Source organism: Chanos chanos, chromosome 3, assembly GCF_902362185.1.
Source record: "Chanos chanos chromosome 3, fChaCha1.1, whole genome shotgun sequence".
NCBI classification, from domain to species: Eukaryota; Metazoa; Chordata; class Actinopteri; order Gonorynchiformes; family Chanidae; genus Chanos; species Chanos chanos.
This window is the reverse complement of record NC_044497.1, coordinates 11,790,182-11,808,962: the sequence shown is the minus strand read 5'-3', so window position 1 is coordinate 11,808,962 and position 18,781 is coordinate 11,790,182. Positions and strand designations below refer to the sequence as shown.

At 42.3% G+C, this 18,781-nt stretch overlaps 1 protein-coding gene across 11 annotated transcripts in view; it reads left to right on the top strand.

The window, feature by feature from the left end:
* Positions 1-16,073, top strand: part of tnikb (TRAF2 and NCK interacting kinase b) — a 36,379-nt gene extending 20,306 nt beyond the window's left edge. The window contains exons 14-35 of one of the 11 annotated variants that reach the window (XM_030767350.1): positions 528-614; positions 1,435-1,623; positions 1,972-2,290; positions 5,289-5,485; positions 5,713-5,958; positions 6,088-6,197; positions 6,354-6,472; positions 6,638-6,735; positions 7,231-7,254; positions 7,976-7,984; positions 8,535-8,716; positions 8,933-9,050; positions 9,451-9,618; positions 10,220-10,322; positions 10,551-10,733; positions 10,853-10,996; positions 11,159-11,293; positions 11,446-11,546; positions 11,818-11,967; positions 12,719-12,878; positions 15,733-15,872; positions 15,990-16,073. In XM_030767350.1, the coding sequence (XP_030623210.1) occupies positions 528-614; positions 1,435-1,623; positions 1,972-2,290; positions 5,289-5,485; positions 5,713-5,958; positions 6,088-6,197; positions 6,354-6,472; positions 6,638-6,735; positions 7,231-7,254; positions 7,976-7,984; positions 8,535-8,716; positions 8,933-9,050; positions 9,451-9,618; positions 10,220-10,322; positions 10,551-10,733; positions 10,853-10,996; positions 11,159-11,293; positions 11,446-11,546; positions 11,818-11,967; positions 12,719-12,878; positions 15,733-15,872; positions 15,990-16,073 (3,066 nt within the window). Of the gene's footprint in view, positions 1-527; positions 615-1,434; positions 1,624-1,971; positions 2,302-5,288; positions 5,486-5,712; positions 5,966-6,076; positions 6,198-6,353; positions 6,473-6,637; positions 6,736-7,230; positions 7,255-7,975; positions 7,985-8,534; positions 8,717-8,932; positions 9,051-9,450; positions 9,619-10,219; positions 10,323-10,550; positions 10,734-10,852; positions 10,997-11,158; positions 11,294-11,445; positions 11,547-11,817; positions 11,968-12,718; positions 12,879-15,732; positions 15,873-15,989 lie in introns of all 11 variants that reach the window. The other 10 variants (XM_030767352.1, XM_030767351.1, XM_030767356.1 and 7 more) reach the window with 10 other exon arrangements.
* The last annotated feature ends 2,708 nt before the right edge of the window (positions 16,074-18,781 follow it).

The following is an 18,781-nucleotide window of genomic DNA, read 5'->3' as shown; positions in this document are numbered from 1 at the left end:
ATGATAATCCAGCTGATAGTCAAGCGCTGCTCTTTTCCTATACTTCACTCTGAGGCTTTCTGAAAGTTAATGCTTTTAAATTCTGTCTTTCCTTCTGGAACAACTATCCACAAGCTAACTCTTTTCAGCATGTCACACAATGCCTTCTATCTGTGAAAGCCTGTTTCTTTTGCTCCAAATATCTGTCTGGCCATGAATAAACACTCTGTACACTCTGGATGGTGAATGTAACTGCTTGCACACTGATTCTATTCAGATGTTATTCCTTTTATACCAATTTATCGCCTGGACTTCTCAATGGAAGTCTGTGTGTTGTTCTTTTGACCCGTTATCTAGTTATTCTGCCCTGTTTATCAATCGGTCTGTCTGCCTTTCTATTTCAACTTATTCATAGTATCTGAATTCTCATGCTTGATTCTCTGTTCATCTGTTAAGCTCCCTAACTCTTTCACTTTCCCTCCTTTAAAACCCTTTTCTTTTCTCTCTATTTCTCCGCTGTGCTGCTGTGGTATGTGTTGTGCTGGTAGGAGTATATTCGGAGACAGTTGGAGGAGGAACAGAGGCAGTTGGAGATCCTACAACAGCAGCTCCTGCAGGAGCAGGCTCTTCTCCTGGTAAAACAACACACAGGGGCTGTCACATTCTAAGCGTGCCTTACCACTGATAGACCGTGTGTTTACAGTTGGTCTGTTTCTGGCAGTAACTCTGAGGACTCCGTTTGATGGGTTTACATTGTCTTTTTTGACGTTGTTGAGTAAATTGACCACAGTTCTGCTGTGTGGCAGTTTTGAGATAATGTATGACTGGATCTTGATGAGTTGGTCTCATGCAACTGGTGACTTGTGTTTGACCATTGATTAGTGGGCAAAAAAGAAAAGTTCTTTGGTGGTTACAGAAACAACCAGTTATGCTCTGGTAGAAGAAGGAACTGTTTCAGTTTAGTCAAATCAGTCAAAGGTATAACAGCCTCCAACTGAAAGTTTTCCGTCAGACTGTATTACAGCTTCACAAGTGTCCTAGGCCAAGAAAGGTCCTGTTGAAACAAACAGTGCTAATGCACCAGCATTCCAGGGCATATTTCTGCAGCTCATACTCGTTTAAAATGAAATCTAAAAATGATCTGTTATGTGCCTCTGATTGTGCATGCATTGCGGTCATGAGTCTTTTTTTTGTCATTCTACTGTAGTAGCAGCATCTTACCGAATTACGACCTGTTCTAACTTTGTCTTTCTCTCTTTGTTTTCTGTTTTATTTCCTGTTTGTGTGTGTCTGTCCATGTGATTTCTTGTGGGGGTTTTTTGTCCTCTCTGAATATGAATGTGTGGTTCTGTCTCTGTCTCTGTGTCTGTGTCTGTGTCTGTCTGTGTGTGTGTGTGTTTGTCTTCTGTGCATGTGTTCTTGTGTTATGTGTTTGGCTCTGTGCTGTGCATATAGGAGTACAAGAGGAAGCAGCTGGAGGAGCAGAGGCAGGCGGAGCGTTTGCAGAGGCAGCTCCAGCAGGAGAGGGCTTACCTGGTCTCCCTCCAGCAACAGCAGCAGGAGCCCAGACCCGCAGAGAAGAAGCAGCTCTACCACTATAAAGACGCAGTAAACCCCAGCGACAAACCCGCCTGGGCCAAAGAGGTACGGAAGGCTGAATCGTGACCAAAATGAGCTGGCTTTTTTTTTTTTTTTTTTTTAACTTCTGGAATGTACCTGAGTTTGAATTTGAAGTTTGGTGTAAGGATGGAATTGTTGGATATCTAAACATTTAACCATTCTGCTGATATTTTCAGGTGTGAAGTATTCAGCGTGGACGGTAGCACAAACTACGGACTCAAACCTGTACAATTTTGTGATGATAATTTCATGTTTTGTTCATTAACTACTTAAATGTTTCTCTCCAGTAGAGGGTGCGGGAAGGAGCCTTCAAACAGCTTACTTACAGCTTCTGTCATGCCTTCTAACTGCTGTTGTGATGCGCGTTTGCAGGTTATGAGACGCGCTCAAAGTAACTCCCCCCGAATACCTCCCAAGAAGCACCACTCCTTTAACCACCCTGGGGAAGCACGTGTCGGCCATCTCCTCCTCCCTAATCAAACCCCCCATCGCCGTCCTCTTCGCCCCCCGTCCTATCCCGCCCCCTCCTCTTCCAGGTCCAGGGAGAGGTCGGAACTGGAGATCAGACAGTTGCCCAGTAATGCCAACATACCCAGAATCCGTGTGGCCTGCGAGCCCGACCTGGCAGACATAGCCCAGCAACACCACCAATCCCGTGGCCGCAGCCCAGGGCGAGCCCACAGAGGGGTTAGTGAGGGACGGGCACACTCGTTGTGTCAATATGTACACAAACACAATCAGCCACAGAAGCTCATTGTCGTCAGAGACGAGTTCATACAGATGCTGCCCCTGTCAACTTTAGCCCTCTCTCAATTAGCCAAATACTTGCCCAAGTCCTCAGGGGAATGGTCTCTTTGGATGGCTGGTCCATCCCGCTTTTGGGCCCTCTGGATTACCGTCGCCGCTGGGTGCACGTGGGTCAGGTCTTAATCAACTTCATGTGAACTCACAAAAGCTACCTACCCACTCCTGCTCCCCATTTATCTCAAACTCTTCTTTTCTACTGGATTTGAGTGGGTCTTGGCCTGTGAGAATCTTTGACTGTCTCTTTAGCTCTCTTTTACATATTCTTTTCATTTTTCGACTGGTAACCTGATCTCCGTCCTAAAGTAAGTGGGAAATGGGATTTTTCTGTCAGGGAATTTGACAGGCTTTTGGGTGTACAGGTTCAAAGAGAGTTCAATAGCCAAAATATGCCCAGAGTGTGACATAATGATTATCTACCTAGGGTTCTGAAAATGTTTTTCATGCACATTTATGGACATTGAACATGTCTTATGACCAATGTTCCATTGTACACCCAAAGCCCTGTTGGGGATAGAATTTTCTCCTCTTCTCTAATAATATTACCTTCTTCCCTTTTAGGTGTTTGGCCCTCTACAGCGTTCTGTTCTGCGGTGTTTTCATTATCTGCTGAAGTTATATTGAATGCCCTCAAAAATGATACACGGCAGTGTTTCTCAACTCCTAGTTTGTGAACCAGCTCTCATCACTGATTAAACTGGCTGACCTTCAGTTACTGCTGCAAGCTTGTAAATGAGACCTCAGTAACATGCAGCATCAAGGGAAAGTGTTGCAGGGCTTTTAAAAAAGAGGAATCATTTATGACTGTTAAGAAATAGGAAGAGGAATTGAATTGTTGTGAAGTTCTTTGTATTACAAAATGACGGTAGTATTTTAAAGGATGTTGGCAGTAGAGAGCTATTGGTGGGCACAAAATGGATGGAGAAACAATGTCTGTGTTTTTACAGCTTCTCATGTCCTCTGGAATGAAGGTGTGATGGCATCAATATGTTTATGCGGTCTGTGTCGGAGAGATTGGAGAGATTTTTAGATGTCTGTTTAACGGACTGTCTCTGTGGGGTGAAACTAAGGATGTAGTTGTATTATGTTTCAGCTCTCTGTACACTAACGGCGTGATGGGCTTGTGCTCTTTACGGCTTACACTGACATTTCAATTATTCTTCCATCTAGGCATCCAAAGCATACAAATACTGGCACAAACGGAATTTATGGGGTTGTATAGATGGTTTGCTGAAGCACAACAGATTGGTGCATGCTAACAACAACTGGTGACTGGTTGAATCAAACATTAGCTTACTAACAGATTGTAGTGCTTTGCCCTTTTTGCATTTCTGGAACCTCTTACTTTGCCTTCTTATCTGTTGGCTGACTTCGAATGTGTTTTTCTACCCTTTGACTGACATGAATCTTTTCCTGTTTCATTAAGGTTTTGTTGTACTCATGGCAGATGTATTTTACCTTTAATAAGCTGTATTGGGTGCAGTTACAGAAGGGAACACGCCATCTCTGTCAAATTTGGGAAATTTATTAAACTCAGGAGCTAATTCTCAGCAGGTCTGAAAATATCACAGAACAGGGACATCTTTGCTATATAGGACAAGTACATTTTGATGAGGACTCACTTAAGTTTAAAAAAAAAAACATACATTCTAGGATGTTAATATCATTATGGGGATAAACAAGTTTAAGCAAACACATTTCAGTCTCTGTCAGACTTTAAAAACAGTCACACTGTATTTCATTGGTAGGGTTGTGTGCACTTGGTCACACCTGGTTAAAGTGGATGTTGGCTAATATTGAAAGCATTTTCAGGGCAAGCAGAAGGAAGTAGAGATTCCATTAGATATCAATAAATCCAAGAAGTTAAGGTCCCAGTGTCTGCAAAGAAATCAAAGCTGAAAAGAGGTTGGACAGTCTACAAAGACAGAAAGACATTGAAAGTGCTTGCAGGAAAGTAAAATGAAGGTTCTCACAGTCTGGAATATTACTGAAGGCAACCTTACATTTTTGTTGAAAATCTAAGGGGAGATCATCAAACACCCCCACAGCAGCACGTGCTACCAAAGAACATTTTGGTGCTGAGCAAGTCCAGAGAGGGAACTATAGGAAACATTTGTTATTCAGGCTAAAGATGCAGTCACAAAACATTAACTGACAGGATATCCATAATGTAGCATGTATCATAATCACTTTATTGCTTTTAGTAATATTCAACAAAAACTGCAAAGAAATATTAGATTCAATTTTAATAGTTTTGGATTACAGTTTGCAGAAAGATGTCATGTTTATCTTTCTGCTATATAGAGATTGAAGGGGCTTCTGTTCACCAAGATTTTTATTAAAACATTCATTTTGAGCAGGGATGTTCAAGGTGAATTCAACACACACAGCTATATATTATTGCTGATGAGACATCTTATGTTTTACAGTTAGTAGAAATTCCTTTATTTATTTATTCGCCTTAGTCACCTTACTTATCATTAGTCTTAAATCACCTTACTCGTAGTGCTACAGAATCATCTTAAGCTTTACACAGCATAGAAAAAGGTTTTGTCTGATGTGGGACTTTTTTTATGTAAAGGCATCATTTTTTCCTCAGTGAAGATTTTAGAGCTCATGTGACTAGAGATACTATGGGAACAGTTGAGGTGCAGTGCACACTAGTACTTTTCCACAGATAACATGGGTGGGGCCAGTTATACAATCTAACCGTTCTTCAGCTCAGACAGAATAATATCGAACACAACAATGCAGGCAAACAGAGGACAAATGAACAAAACAAATGGCAGTCCAGCAAAACTTGTTTTCTTAAGCTTCATTAAGATGCCTTGCCCTCCAGGCACTCTGTTAATAAGTGAATGGGAAAGGCTTAGGCGGGAAAGCAGTTTTGTGTTCTGACATGCTCTTTCATGTTCAGGTGGAGGAACGCTCTAAGCTGAACAGGCAGAGTTCCCCAGCACTGCAGCACAAGGTGGCCAACCGCATCTCTGACCCGTCTTTGCCCCCTCGCTCCGAGTCCTTCAGTAGTGGAGGCATACAGCAGGCCAGAACCCCACCCATGCACCGCTCCGTAGAGCCCCAGGTACAAGGCCCCGTCTGTGTGTGGGTGGGGGTGGGTTGGCGGTTGTTTCGAAATCAACAGTAAAAACAATATGTCCCTTTTTGAACATTGGCATTACAGTGCAACTTAGAGATAAATCATAAACGTATTTCAGGATGCTGTGAGTTTCTCTAATGACAATTTGGAAACTATCATGCGTTGAACTTAAAATTGATCATGGAAGTCTACTTTATTGCCCTATCTTTCAGATGGCCCATTTGGTCTCTGTGAAGTCCCATGGTTCCTCCATGTCAGGATCTCAGTCTTTGCATGACCAGTCTTCCCAGGGTGTCTCAGCCTTCCAGGAGAGCCTGTCACCCCATCGACCCCCAATGCCCCGTCAGAACTCAGACCCCACCTCTGAGACCCCACCACCGCCACCACGAATCACTAGCCGTGATGACAAGTTTGACCGTGGCTCCTGGCTGAGGCAGGAGGAGGACGTCCCACCCAAGGTAAGAAAATTGGGCTAACACGAGGAGGCAGCAGTGTCATAGCCTAGCAGAGAAATTCCTAAATTTAATATGGTTTTAGATATTTATGTCAAAACCTTGCTGTGTCTCTGGATTTGGTGCTCCTCTAAGGTGCCTCAGAGGACCACCTCCATATCGCCAGCACTGGTGAGGAAGAACTCTCCTGGGAATGGACCAGGGGGTTTGGGACCAAGGGCCGGAACTCATCTCATCCGGGCCAGGTACGCACAGACCTTACACTTGCCCAGCGTGTTTTCAGTTTCTCCTCGTGGACGAAAATGAAGTAAAAGCCTTTTGGGGTTAATGTCTCCTCAAATTCGGTTAATGTCTTCTCAATGTATGTGTTGGTCTTCACCACTGTGTTTCTGTTGCTGTAGTAACCCAGACCTGCGTGTTGCCCTGGATTCGGCACTCCAGAGGACCAGCAGTGGGAGTTCATCAAGCTCCAGTACCCCCAGCTCCCAGGGTGGCTCTAATGAGAGGAACCGGGTGGGAGGTGAGAGCTCCACTGAGGTAGAGAGAGAGAGAGACAGACTCTGAGGCTTTACTGGGTTATTTCCTGACATACTTCACTCTTAAGCCAGAGGATATGCTTGTTCAGACTGTGTTTGAGTAAGCTGTCGGAGGTGTGCTTAGTGTTTGTTGTTCTGGTTTTCCATAGGATCCGGTAAACCCGAGGGATCTTCAGCCGCATCCCAAGAGACCAAGCCGAAAGCTCAGGAGGAGAGCCGTGAAGTGACCAGACCTAGCCGACCAGCAGTGAGTGACACCTTCTCCACAGTAGCGCCCCCTTTTTCTCCCATGGAACACAACCAGTCTCAAACACACAGCAAATATGAACCAAGCTTGGATTTTCGTATGTCAGACACCATTTCAGCACCCGAATCTGTCGACTTATATTATTTACTTATCTCTCTTCATTCCCTACAGGAAATTCTTTTGGGCCATGTACCACACTTTCATAATCACAAAGTTCCATAGCACACCATAATGAAATTCTGCAACACACTCTCACCAGACACATTGATCCATACTAAATCTTAGTCATGTCTATGTCTGTGCATATCAATCGAGCCCACATGACACTGCTGTATTAAACTCTGAACTTTGGACAGTTCTTCTCTACAATACTCCTCTGAGCTTCCACTTTGCTCATTTTTCGTCTGACGTTTTCTCTAATCCACTACTGTCTTTTTCAATTCTTACCCCTCTTTTCCTCCAATACTTTCTCTTCCGTCGACCCTCCCCCCTCAGAGTTATAAAAGAGCCGTAGATGAGGTTAGTGAAATTTGACCTCTTCATCTCTCTCCCTCTTTCTGAGATTATCTCTTTCTTCCTTCCTCTCTCTCTCTCTCTCTCGCTCTCTGTCTCTCTCTCTCTCTCTCTCTCACTCTATCTCTCTATCTTAACCTCTTTTTCTCACCTCTCTCTGCTTGTTTCCTTCTCTCTCTTTCTCACTCTGACTCTCTCACTTCGCTATCCTAATCTTCCAGTCTCTCACCCTGTTTGCTCTTTCCGGGGTCAGGTAGTAAATGAAATGTCTGCCCCTTTAAAACACCACCAGTATTCACAAACACCATGTCAGTCACCTCCATTAACTACATCTATCTCCATCACTCTTGATTCGATACAGTCTCTCACACTCACAGACTCTGACTCAGGATTCTAACTGTTGCCTCGGCAACCGTTGTCTCCGAGCAGTGGAATGAATGTTTACATTAACTTAACCTTTCCTACTACATTGTGGAAAACAGAAAGTTCTGATTGCATTTTCTGTGTAGCCCAAAAAATACAGAGAACATACTGGTTAAATATCTCTTCAACAGAACAGGGTTTAGATTGCTCATTTCTCTCTGCAAAATGGAGGTGTTTTACTGGTATAGATTCACTTTAAAAGTGAACCAACCCCCTTGAGCACAGCATTTAAGTTAAGCTGGGTTTGATGCTCCTTTCCTAATGCCATCTCTTCTCTGTCTGGCTGCCTCATCTCCGGCATAAGGAGGAACTGGTAAGACAGGCATCAGTCGGTAGGATTACTGGCCCCAACACTAACCTTGCTGCATGCTTTTCAAAGGTCTGAGGAGACTCTCAGTGATCTTCCTTTTTTTCTTATTGGTCAGTTTTCTCTCCAATTGTGCACGAGCTGCTGCCCTTGTTATAGTGCATCATTCTCAGGAATGATGGTGGATATTTTCCCTTTGTTGAGAGCTGATTTTTTTTTTTTTTAGTCATTTATTTGCTTATCACTTTTTTTTTGTTTCATTTGGATAGTGAGGTTAGTACAGCAATACTTCTGTTGTGGCATTTTGTTGATTTAAAAGTGCAGTCTGCCAGTCAAGAGTTTATTGCTGTTACCTGTACTAACAAGTGCATTTTGATGACTTCAAGTCGTCTACTCGTGTATTGTGAAAACTCTTTAACACGGCACTCGCTGCTCCTTATTGTGTTAAAGGTTCTGTTCGTTGAAGTTCTCACAGCTGTAGGAGTTGGAGAAAAACCTTTTGATTAATTCAAAGTGTCCCTCTACCCTTGTCCCTTTTTCCCCTTCTCTCCTTCAGGACCTCACCGCTCTGGCCAAGGAGCTAAGGGAACTGCGGTGCAATGAGGAGACGAACCGGCCGCCCGTTAAAGTGACGGATTACTCTTCCTCCAGTGAGGAGTCAGAGAGCAGTGAGGAGGAGGATGGGGAGGGTGGGGCTCATGACGGCACCGTGCCTGTCAGCGATATCCCTCGAATCATGTGAGTATTTTGCATTTCACTGACTACACCTGTCGTATGCCGGGATTCTCTAAATCCACTTTAATACAACTTAACTTCCAAGCTTATGTTTTCAAACGATGATTTGTATGTGCTGGTTAACAGAGAGATTCTTGGCAGAAACACGGTGACAACCTCACATAAAGAGTATTGACCTATTTAGAGTTCTCAAGGGGCATCTTTTCCTTAAACCAATAGGCCATCAGCCGGCCAGGAGAGCAGTGAATCATACAGCGGGATGGGTGATCATGAGGATGACCATAGCAACAATTCCTATGGCAACAACTCGAAAGATAGCACCTTGATGATGAGAGAGGTGAGCATGTGTTTGTTACCTGAGACTCTCATGACCTTGCCTCCTGCTCTCTGCTCTCTTGCCGCTTCAGTCTCTAAAGTCATTCATCACTGCATCACTGTTTCATAATCTCTGTTTGCTGTACTCCCCTTTTTTTATTTGCATTAATGACTCTATGAGTTGGCATTTCTGTCACTTTTCAGTATTTTAACATCTTGCTGCATTTCGCTCTTCCTCCTTTCTGTTGGAGGACCGACCTCTTTGCTTAGGCTGTTAGGGGCACCCATATCACATTTCCCAAATTCCTCCACATGGTGGGTTATTGGCGATGCATGGCTGGGCAGGGGGCTTCTAGGAGACTTCTTTTGGCCGCGGGGTGGCAGTAGAGTAGTGCTTCTCCTTTCTCTGTTCCTCTCTACAGACGTTTGAGGATAGAAAGCGCTCGGGTCACGCCGAGAGCAACGGTTTCCCCGGTAACGGCAATCTGCCCGATCTAGTGCAGCAAAGTCGTTCTCCCTTGGCCACGCCTGGCGAGGGTCCAGGGCGGCACCCCGGTCTGCATGCGCAGGACCTCGACTCTGTGGCTGAAGTAGGTGATGGTGAAGCCTGTAAGAGCCACCCTCGTACTCTGATCCTCGACCTTGACCTAACTCTAACCTAACGCCCCCTCCCATCAAACGTCTAATCCAGACCACGTATATATCTGGCTTTCTCATCTGGCTGTAGGCTCAGGGTTACCCCAGCTCTCGTCCCAGTCCCAGACTCCTGTCACTTTCATGTCTTATCCTTACGTTTGAAACATGTTTTCCTGTTTGTTTGTTTGTTTGTTTTGCTAGCGCCTCATATTTTAATTTACCTGCTTCTTTTATCATTTGTAAATCATTCACTTTTTGGTTGAACCTCATGGTAAAACACGTGAATGAAGAGCATGTGTAAATACATTGATCTCTCCTCACCACTTCGCTCACATCCTCCTTTGAACGCAGATATCTTTTTAATGGACCGTTATGTGATTAAATAACAAATAACACAGAGCGTACCTAACAAACAGAGCTACACTATGTTAGTGTGTCCCACGATTATTGCTATGTCCATCAATAACTGCTACCATTACATTTGCATTCAGTCATTTTTGTCCCGCCGTAAATGTCTTAGACGTCCCTCTTACACTGATTTCTCACATTTGACAGTATGGAATGGGGAGTGGTTCCAAAGCCTCCTTCACCCCATTTGTAGATCCGCGGGTATATCAGACCTCGCCTACTGAGGATGATGATGAAAACTCTGCTTCAGGTGACTGTGACTCGTGGTTCCCTGCACTCATTGGGAGATGAATAATATTATGTTGGTTCAATTATACTGTCTTATTTTAAGGCTGTTTAAGAGAAATACTATCTCAATGGAACTAAAAGTTCCCTTTCTGACTTGTCAGTGTTACTACGTCACCTAGAATATCACCATTGTATTCTCCTGTGTCCCAGACCTCCTTGAGTTGACGTCTGTGTGTTATACATTGCCCAGCTAATTTTGCAGATGAGATGTTGCGTCAGGAACAGGAGCAGGAGCAAGCTCGGCTGAACGAGGCGCGAAAGATCTCTGTCGTCAACGTCAACCCCACCAACATACGGCCACACAGTGACACACCAGAGATCCGTAAATACAAAAAGCGCTTCAATTCAGAGATTCTGTGTGCGGCACTGTGGGGTGAGTCTGCATCTTTTTTGACTGGTCTGCTTTTTATCCGAACACCCTTTAAGGGCATGCTTAGTTGAAGGAGTGCTCTCGTAAATATGGGTATATGTGTGTATCTTTGTGTGCGTCAGGAGTGAATCTGCTCGTTGGCACTGAGAACGGGCTGATGCTTCTGGATCGAAGCGGGCAGGGGAAGGTCTACAATCTCATAAACCGCAGACGCTTCCAGCAAATGGATGTTCTGGAGGGTCTCAATGTTCTGGTCACTATATCGGGTTAGTTACGCCACCGGAAGGATTTGATCAGAGGGATGATGCAGTAACAGGACGAATGTTACTGCAAGCAAATAAACAGCCGGAAAGGAAATGGAAGTCATCTCTTGGTTATTAGCCGTCTGTGTCGTGGGAAGGACACTTAAGTTTCTCCCTCTTTTACAGGTAAAAAGAACAAACTGAGGGTGTACTATCTGTCATGGCTTAGGAATAGGATACTTCATAATGATCCTGAGGTGGAGAAGAAACAGGGCTGGATCACGGTGGGAGACCTAGAGGGCTGTGTCCATTATAAAGTCGGTAGGTCTTCTTACTTAGTAGCGTTTTGGTACGTTTTCAAAGTACTACATTTTTATTATCTTTTAAACTTGTTACCACACCATTGAATGTTCATTTTACCAAATGTACATCATATAACCTGTATGATTTACATAATTCTTTACTTTTACCAGTGAAATATGAAAGAATCAAGTTCTTAGTGATTGCCTTGAAGAATTCGGTGGAGATATATGCATGGGCTCCAAAACCATACCACAAATTCATGGCTTTCAAGGTCAGCAAGAGAAAAACAAAGTCTACTTTTTATAACTTTTTTTCAGTCTCTTCAGCATTCTTACAATGTTTAGTCCTCATTTAATTGCTTTATTTCAAAATAAGGCTTCAGACATAAACAGAGTTAAGTAGCCAACAGAGTAGTTGTTTCAAACATGTGGAAGCAAACAGGCCACTGCCAGAAGCAGAATGTATCTGAAATCCTAAAAGGTGATTTTGGTGACCCAAGTGATGTCATCAAGTCTCTCTCTCTCTCTCTGTCTCCCCTAAAGTCTTTCACAGATCTGCAACACAAGCCTCAGTTGGTTGACCTGACAGTGGAAGAAGGTCAGAGGTTAAAGGTTATCTATGGGTCCAGCGTTGGTTTTCATGTGATTGACGTAGACTCTGGGAACCCGTACGATATCTACATCCCATCCCACGTAAGTGATGAGGGGGCGGGGCAAAGAGAGCTCTCCTCCCCCCTCAGCTTTGGCCCTAGTCTCCTCCCCTCAGACGACCAAGGATGCTGACACAACCTCTCAGCCTGGTGCCAGCTGGTAGTAATGTGTGTTTGTGTGTGTTAAAATGTAAAAAATAGAGTAACTGTGAGGACATCGTGTTTAACTCTGGCTTTAACTGCAATGTGTAGTCATAGTAACAATTCTTCTGCTGTTACTTACAACAGTTACCAAAGAATGACAACATGCATGGCTCAGAGGGGCAAGTGGAATGTTAAATTGTATTTTAGGATGTATGCTAGAGTGTAATTGATATTAATAATGCTAGTATGGCTAATTGTAGATTGAACACCACCACACATCTCCCCGATCTACGACCTTTGACAAACCAAACCAGTATAAGATAAACGGTGAACCAAAGCAACCAGAAAGTGTTGGTACCCTAGTGCCAACGGTGTTGGAAGCACTGGAAGGCAGTGCTGAGAGAGCGTTCTCTTTGCCCTGGTGGTGCTGAGGTTGAAAAGTGGGAGATGCTATTGTTGCAGCAGTTTCTCACAGGGAGAAGCGCTGGCCATCTGCCGTCGTTTGAGACAGAGCGAAAAAAGGTGTTGACAGCTCAAAGGCCCAGGGGGAGGGGAAAGCGCCACCTTCTGGAAAATGTTGTGCACTGCGGCTCGTTCTTAATCACTCGAGGCTCATCTGCCCCCCTCCCTCCCCATGTTCCCTCCCCCAGATTCAGAGCAGTGTCACCCCTCACGCCATTGTGGTGCTCCCCAAGACCGACGGGATGGAGATGCTTCTGTGTTATGAAGATGAGGGAGTCTATGTGAACACTTACGGCAGAATCACTAAAGACGTGGTGCTACAATGGGGAGAGATGCCCACCTCTGTTGGTAGGTTTTGGTTGTTTATTTTACTGGACACAAAGCTCCTATTTCACCTCCTTTCAGAGCCTCAGCAGTCAAAATGGTAGGTGTGCCCCCAACCCCTCTCCCAGAAACCCTGCCCCACCCTGCCCTTCATCCCACACACAGACATCCGCATTAGCCTCACACATTTGAAAAGATTCAAGAGAGCACTTCCCCAGCATTCACAGACCAACCATCTAGCCTGTGATGTGTTTGGAACACATTTGGAAGCTCTTATCACGTTCTTGTCTTCTGAACTTGTTCACACACACACACACATACACACACTTTCACTCTCTCTCCCTCCCTCTCTCTCTCTCTCTCTCTCTCTCTCTCTCTCTCTCTCTCTGTCTTTCACACACACACACACACACACACACAGGCATGCACATGTTCAAATACAAGCATTATTTTGCCTGCATTGCCTTGGTCATAATAGTTTTTTTTCACCCAAGAATTATCCCTCTCTTTGCCAAACCAGTGCACTAGGCACCACTTTCCTGCCAAAAAACTGCCCCATGTCAATCCCTTCCACTCTTCAACGTCCCAAACCCCTCTTTTTTCCACTAGATCATCTGTCAGTCTGTCCCAGAACCCTGACATAGAAAGGAATGTTGTTGTCTGTGTGTTGTTTTTTTTTCATTTTGTCTTATTTGTGTTTGTTCTTATTGTTTGACAGAGCTGACAGTTAAAGTTGAGTGCAGCCTCAGTACTGAATGTGCTGTTTACTTGACTATGTTCATTTGGGCAGTTTACTTAACGTGTTGTGCCACTTCACTTCACTAACATGTCTGAATGTCCATACAATACCTCCAAAATTATTCTCACCTTTGATTGAAAAAAAAAAACTGTGTAAAATGAACAATTGAAAATCTGAGCAGTTTTTCAAATAGGCGGAAAGTATTGTACTTCAGTAAGGATCAGTAAGGTGGAATCTAAAAAATAAAAATCACCCCTTTTTTCAACTGTTAATACTAATAATAATTGTAGTAGTGGTATTGTCACAATTATATATAACCCTGTTTCAGTAATTTGCACCTTACCATCTCAGCAGTAAAACTCGTTTTATTGACGTTGTACATGGCACATTTTTGGGGGATGTTTGATCATTCCTCTGTATAGAGTCCTCCATACAGAGGATTCATTGGGTTCTTCCATCTATGTGGATTGCTGTGTTTAGTTCAAACCGCAGAGTCAAGTCGTGTGGCCATAATGGGCGTTGAAAAACTGTTATTTTGTGGTCACATAACTGTTTCTTTGATAGCCTGAGGCATATCCATTCTTGGCATATTCATTAAGAGGTTGTAGCTCCCTGGCAGAGAGGAGAAGGTTTTTGACCAGAATATCCTGAGGGTTTATTTCAAAGATTTCATGATTTCACTGAATTTAACAAGAGTCCCAGAATCAGAAGACAGGAAACATTGTGGTGCCGTCAAAAATTCACATTCGTTTTAGGTAAAGATCCTCTTCAAAATAAGATGAACCTTCCAAATTCAGAGATAATCCCAAAGTATAAGACTCCGTTGGAGACTGCAATACATTTCCCCAGACCTGAGATTAATTTAGCATGTTGATGCTAATTTACTAGCGTTGAGTTTAATTCAAAGTAATTGCTAGGGTTATGAATAATTGTGACAAAAATCTGAGAAACCATGCAACCTTAAAATATGATGGCATTGTTTTTCATTATTGCCATCTTTATTGAGGATGTGAATAAATTTTGAGGTTTCTGTATACGTCATTGAGAGCCCAAATGAATTTCTTTTAGGATAAAACCTTTCTGTTTTATTAAATTCTCTGATCCTTTACCTGGCCTCAAAAGAGGTCTTAGCAATTCTATTCTATATTCAGTCATAAAAAGATAAACTCCCACTCTTGCCAGTAAAATAGGCAAGCACAGATATTCCACCTGAATTGATATTCTTTAAATCTAAATCTTTCAAAATGAAACCTTTTTATGTTTCTCGATGGCTAATTTAATTCACATTTAATTAGATGACTTTGTGATACGTGGATCTGAAATCACATTTCAGCTTTTTAATGTTTGTTTGTTCCCATTTCTGTCTTTGGAAAAATGTGAAGATATGTTTTCTTTTGTTATGTCATTATCTGCCAGAACAGACTGCTACAAAGCAAACTGAATCACTGTCCTCCCCATTCCCAAAAGATCCAGCAGTTAGGGTGTCTCTTAGAGTGTATGCCAACTCAACCACTGTTCTGTATTCAGAACACACCAATACAATACCACCCCCCCTCACTGTCCTCAAAACGCAAAACACTGAACTCTTCATAGACCTGCCCAGTCGTTGTATCCAGGTTATGATGCTTTTCATAGCTGGAGAGTAAGTTAAATATCCCCATTTGTCCTTTTATTAACATCTTTATCGCTAATAGCGGTAGTACGTTACGGCCGTTTTAGCCTGTAGAGGTTTCTAGCGAATCTCCAATTCTGGGCATTGCTCTTCTTGAAGACCAGTGGAAACGTCAGATCTAGGATCAGGTTGCTACCAAGCCCCGATTGTTCTAACCATTCCAATTTCAATTCAGAACATTCACATTGCAAATTGTGAACAAATTCCTTTACCATTGGTGAGACCAAGCCGGATTTTATTGTCCAGGGTTCAGAAACTGCTGCAATAATTACCTCCTGATGCTGTGGGGTTGCTTTGGCAAACCCATTTTTCTCGGGTTGGGCCAGTTTCAGATTGCTGTTGGCCGTCAGAAGTCGTCAAGGATTGGGAGGATCTCACAGTGTGCAGCAGTTATTCATATGAGAGTCAGCACCTTCCTGTCACGTTTTTTTTTTTTTCTTTTCTCCTCTTCCCCAATTTTCCTACAGCCTACATCCACTCCAACCAGATCATGGGCTGGGGAGAGAAAGCAATTGAAATCCGCTCCGTGGAAACGGGACACCTCGACGGAGTTTTCATGCACAAGCGAGCTCAGCGACTGAAATTCCTCTCTGAGAGAAATGACAAGGTAATTTCAGCCTCTCCCACCTCTAAAGCAACCATAGATGCAAATGAACAATGTAAAACGCTATGCTAACTCCTCCCTCACCAAATGCGCTTTGTTTTTCTCCCATCTGTCTGTTAGGTCTTCTTTGCCTCAGTTAGATCAGGAGGCAGCAGCCAAGTTTTCTTCATGACCCTTAACAGAAACTCAATGATGAACTGGTAACCCTCCTACACTCTTCCTTGCATTATATCCATGGACGTTTGCTACTATGTCAAAAAAGTAAGGAAAAAGGGGGAAAAAAAAAAACTAGTGGTCAACTAAGCAGCAGAAGGATGACGGTGCAATCAAAACAAGGAGACAGAGCTCTGCTGGGAGCTTCTTAGAGGAGCTATGTGTGTGTCAGGGTGATGCTAACTCTTAAGGCCAGTTCGTAAACAACCGCCCACCTTCAAGAGGTGCCAGAGAAGAACAAGCCCTCTCCAACATTTCTTATGGCTCTTTCCTCAGTCTCTGTGAGCTCCTTTTGTTTTTACTTAGAAAAATATATCTAGATATTTTTTGGCAAAGGAGACGTCAAGAGAGACTGGTAATAAATTTGAATGAGGGTTTGCTCTCCTGAATAGATTAATTAATAAAAACAAATTATTGCTAGTGTTAAGACACTTTCAACACAGTGATTTAATGTTTTTGGGCGATACAATGATAACCTCTTCGATGGAACGGCTCTCTGTACAGGTTGGTGTGTACTCAGCTCTGTGTTTTATTTTATTTTTTTTTTTCTTGCTGTTCAAATCCAACCCTTGTGGAGCACATGTCATCACCACATTGTTTGTAAGGTTTGCATAATGTCACTGTAGCTGTGCTAATGTACATGTGTATGATTGGATGTGTATGTATGTATGTATGTATGTGAATGTTTTGCGCGTATGATTGAGTGGTTGACAACCCACACGGAGAAACGTTTCTCATCACGGACTCATCGTGGATTTCAGTTCCCACATTCAGGCATACCAGCAGTTTTCGATCTTATTATCTTCGGGCCAATAAAAATTGCTTCCCATTGGTGTATGATTGTCCTGTAATTGTATTTCATTGGACTTTCATGACTCCCGGTTAAGTGCAATAAAAGTCTGTGAGGAACAATTGAGTCAGGTGGCTTGTAACTATCCCACTGTTAGACAAACATCATACCTATGTGTATCCCTAATCATATCTGTTATCTGACAACAGCAGAACCAAAATCAATACATTTAAATCAATTGAAACTGTGACAGTGAGAGACATGTTTGATGTTATGTGTGAATCTTTCACCAAAAAGTAACCAGAAAAGTGGACTGTATATGAAAAAAGGGGTATTGTTTTAGAGTGTGGACATATGATAAAATGAAAATTAGAAATTCATGTGTTGAGCTTCTTCTTAACCTACCTCATTTCTTTTTATTTGTTTTTAGTTCAGTGTCATTTTTGTATTTGAATAAAGATTCACATAATAGTTAATTAATTACGTGCTCTCTAGTCTACACATCACAGCGCAATATCACTGAACATATTTTAAGCCGAAGGTCGTTGGCGTCTGTCACTTGTAACCAGTCATCTGGTAATACAAAAACTTACTCTGGCATGAGCCTTAGACTATGTTGACCCTAGTCAGTCAACCATGAATACGCTTTCATTTACTTTGTGTAGGAGAGTAAATGTTAGCAAGAAACCATATTGTAATACAATATTGTTTGAGATGGGGAGGTGCATTCTGAGATTCTTACTTTTCAATGTCAAAGAATATGTCATTGCTTATGAATGCAATGTTATCCCACCGTAAGGAGTTGAATTTACAGTGACATGCTAGTGAGGAACGTCTATGCTATAGTGAATCCAAATAAAACGTCAAGATCATGGAGAAAGGTCAGTTTACACAATGAAGCACACTTTTCTCTCTGTTCATTTGAATCACGAGTGAAAGACACAGGTATATTCTGAATTTACAGTGGTTTCATGTTGTCATCTAGTATCTTATTCTTAAATCATTATTATTGTTGTAATAATAATAATAATATTAATAATAATAAGCATAACGAGTAGTGTCATGACAGATGTCTTTGTATGATCATAGCTAACATGGAGTGAGGAGAGTCATGATAGGCACTAACTTGCATTAATAAAGTCACTGCAAAAATTTGTGTATATTAGTAAGAATCACAGAAAAGCGGCCTGGGGGGGATTCTTTTTTCTTTTTTTAAATGAGAAAGGGAAATATGAGAAAAGCATATGTTTCATGAGCATCGTCTAAAACCTCTCTGAAACAAAGTACAATACAGTCCTTTTTTTGCAATCTGATTTTAATAATGGTGTGGTCTAAAGAATAGAAAGTGTGTTGCTGTGGCAGCATGTTTTGAACTATTTCACACGCTTCATTTCAGATCATTATTATCATTTCATTCAGAAGTTCAGATGGCAATAGAAATGTAATTAATCATCACATCTCACACATCTACAAGATGATTTTCAGTTCAGTTTTACCCTATTCATTTATTTACACTGTTCAGCTGAAATTTGTGTGTATGGATCCGTGTTTTTGCATGTCTTACAGCTCAATGTCTACTAAGGCAACAAAAAGAAACAAATTTTACAGTGGCTTTTACAATCATGAAACACAACTGCAAGAGAGGAGTGTTTCATCCTCTTTCAAGTACTGCCTGAAATGTGGATTCTGTTTTTCCTTGTATTTGATTTCATCTGGTCATAATCTAAAATTAATAAAACATTTTCAAACACTAAAAACATTACGTAATAATACATGTGAACTAATGGTTATAAGCTGAGAAAGGTATTTTTGTTTTTCTTAGCTTGGTTTTGAGTACATTCACAAGATGGTAAAACTTAAGAGGGCAGAGAAATAATTATGGGGCACTGGAATTCATTTTACTTACTTT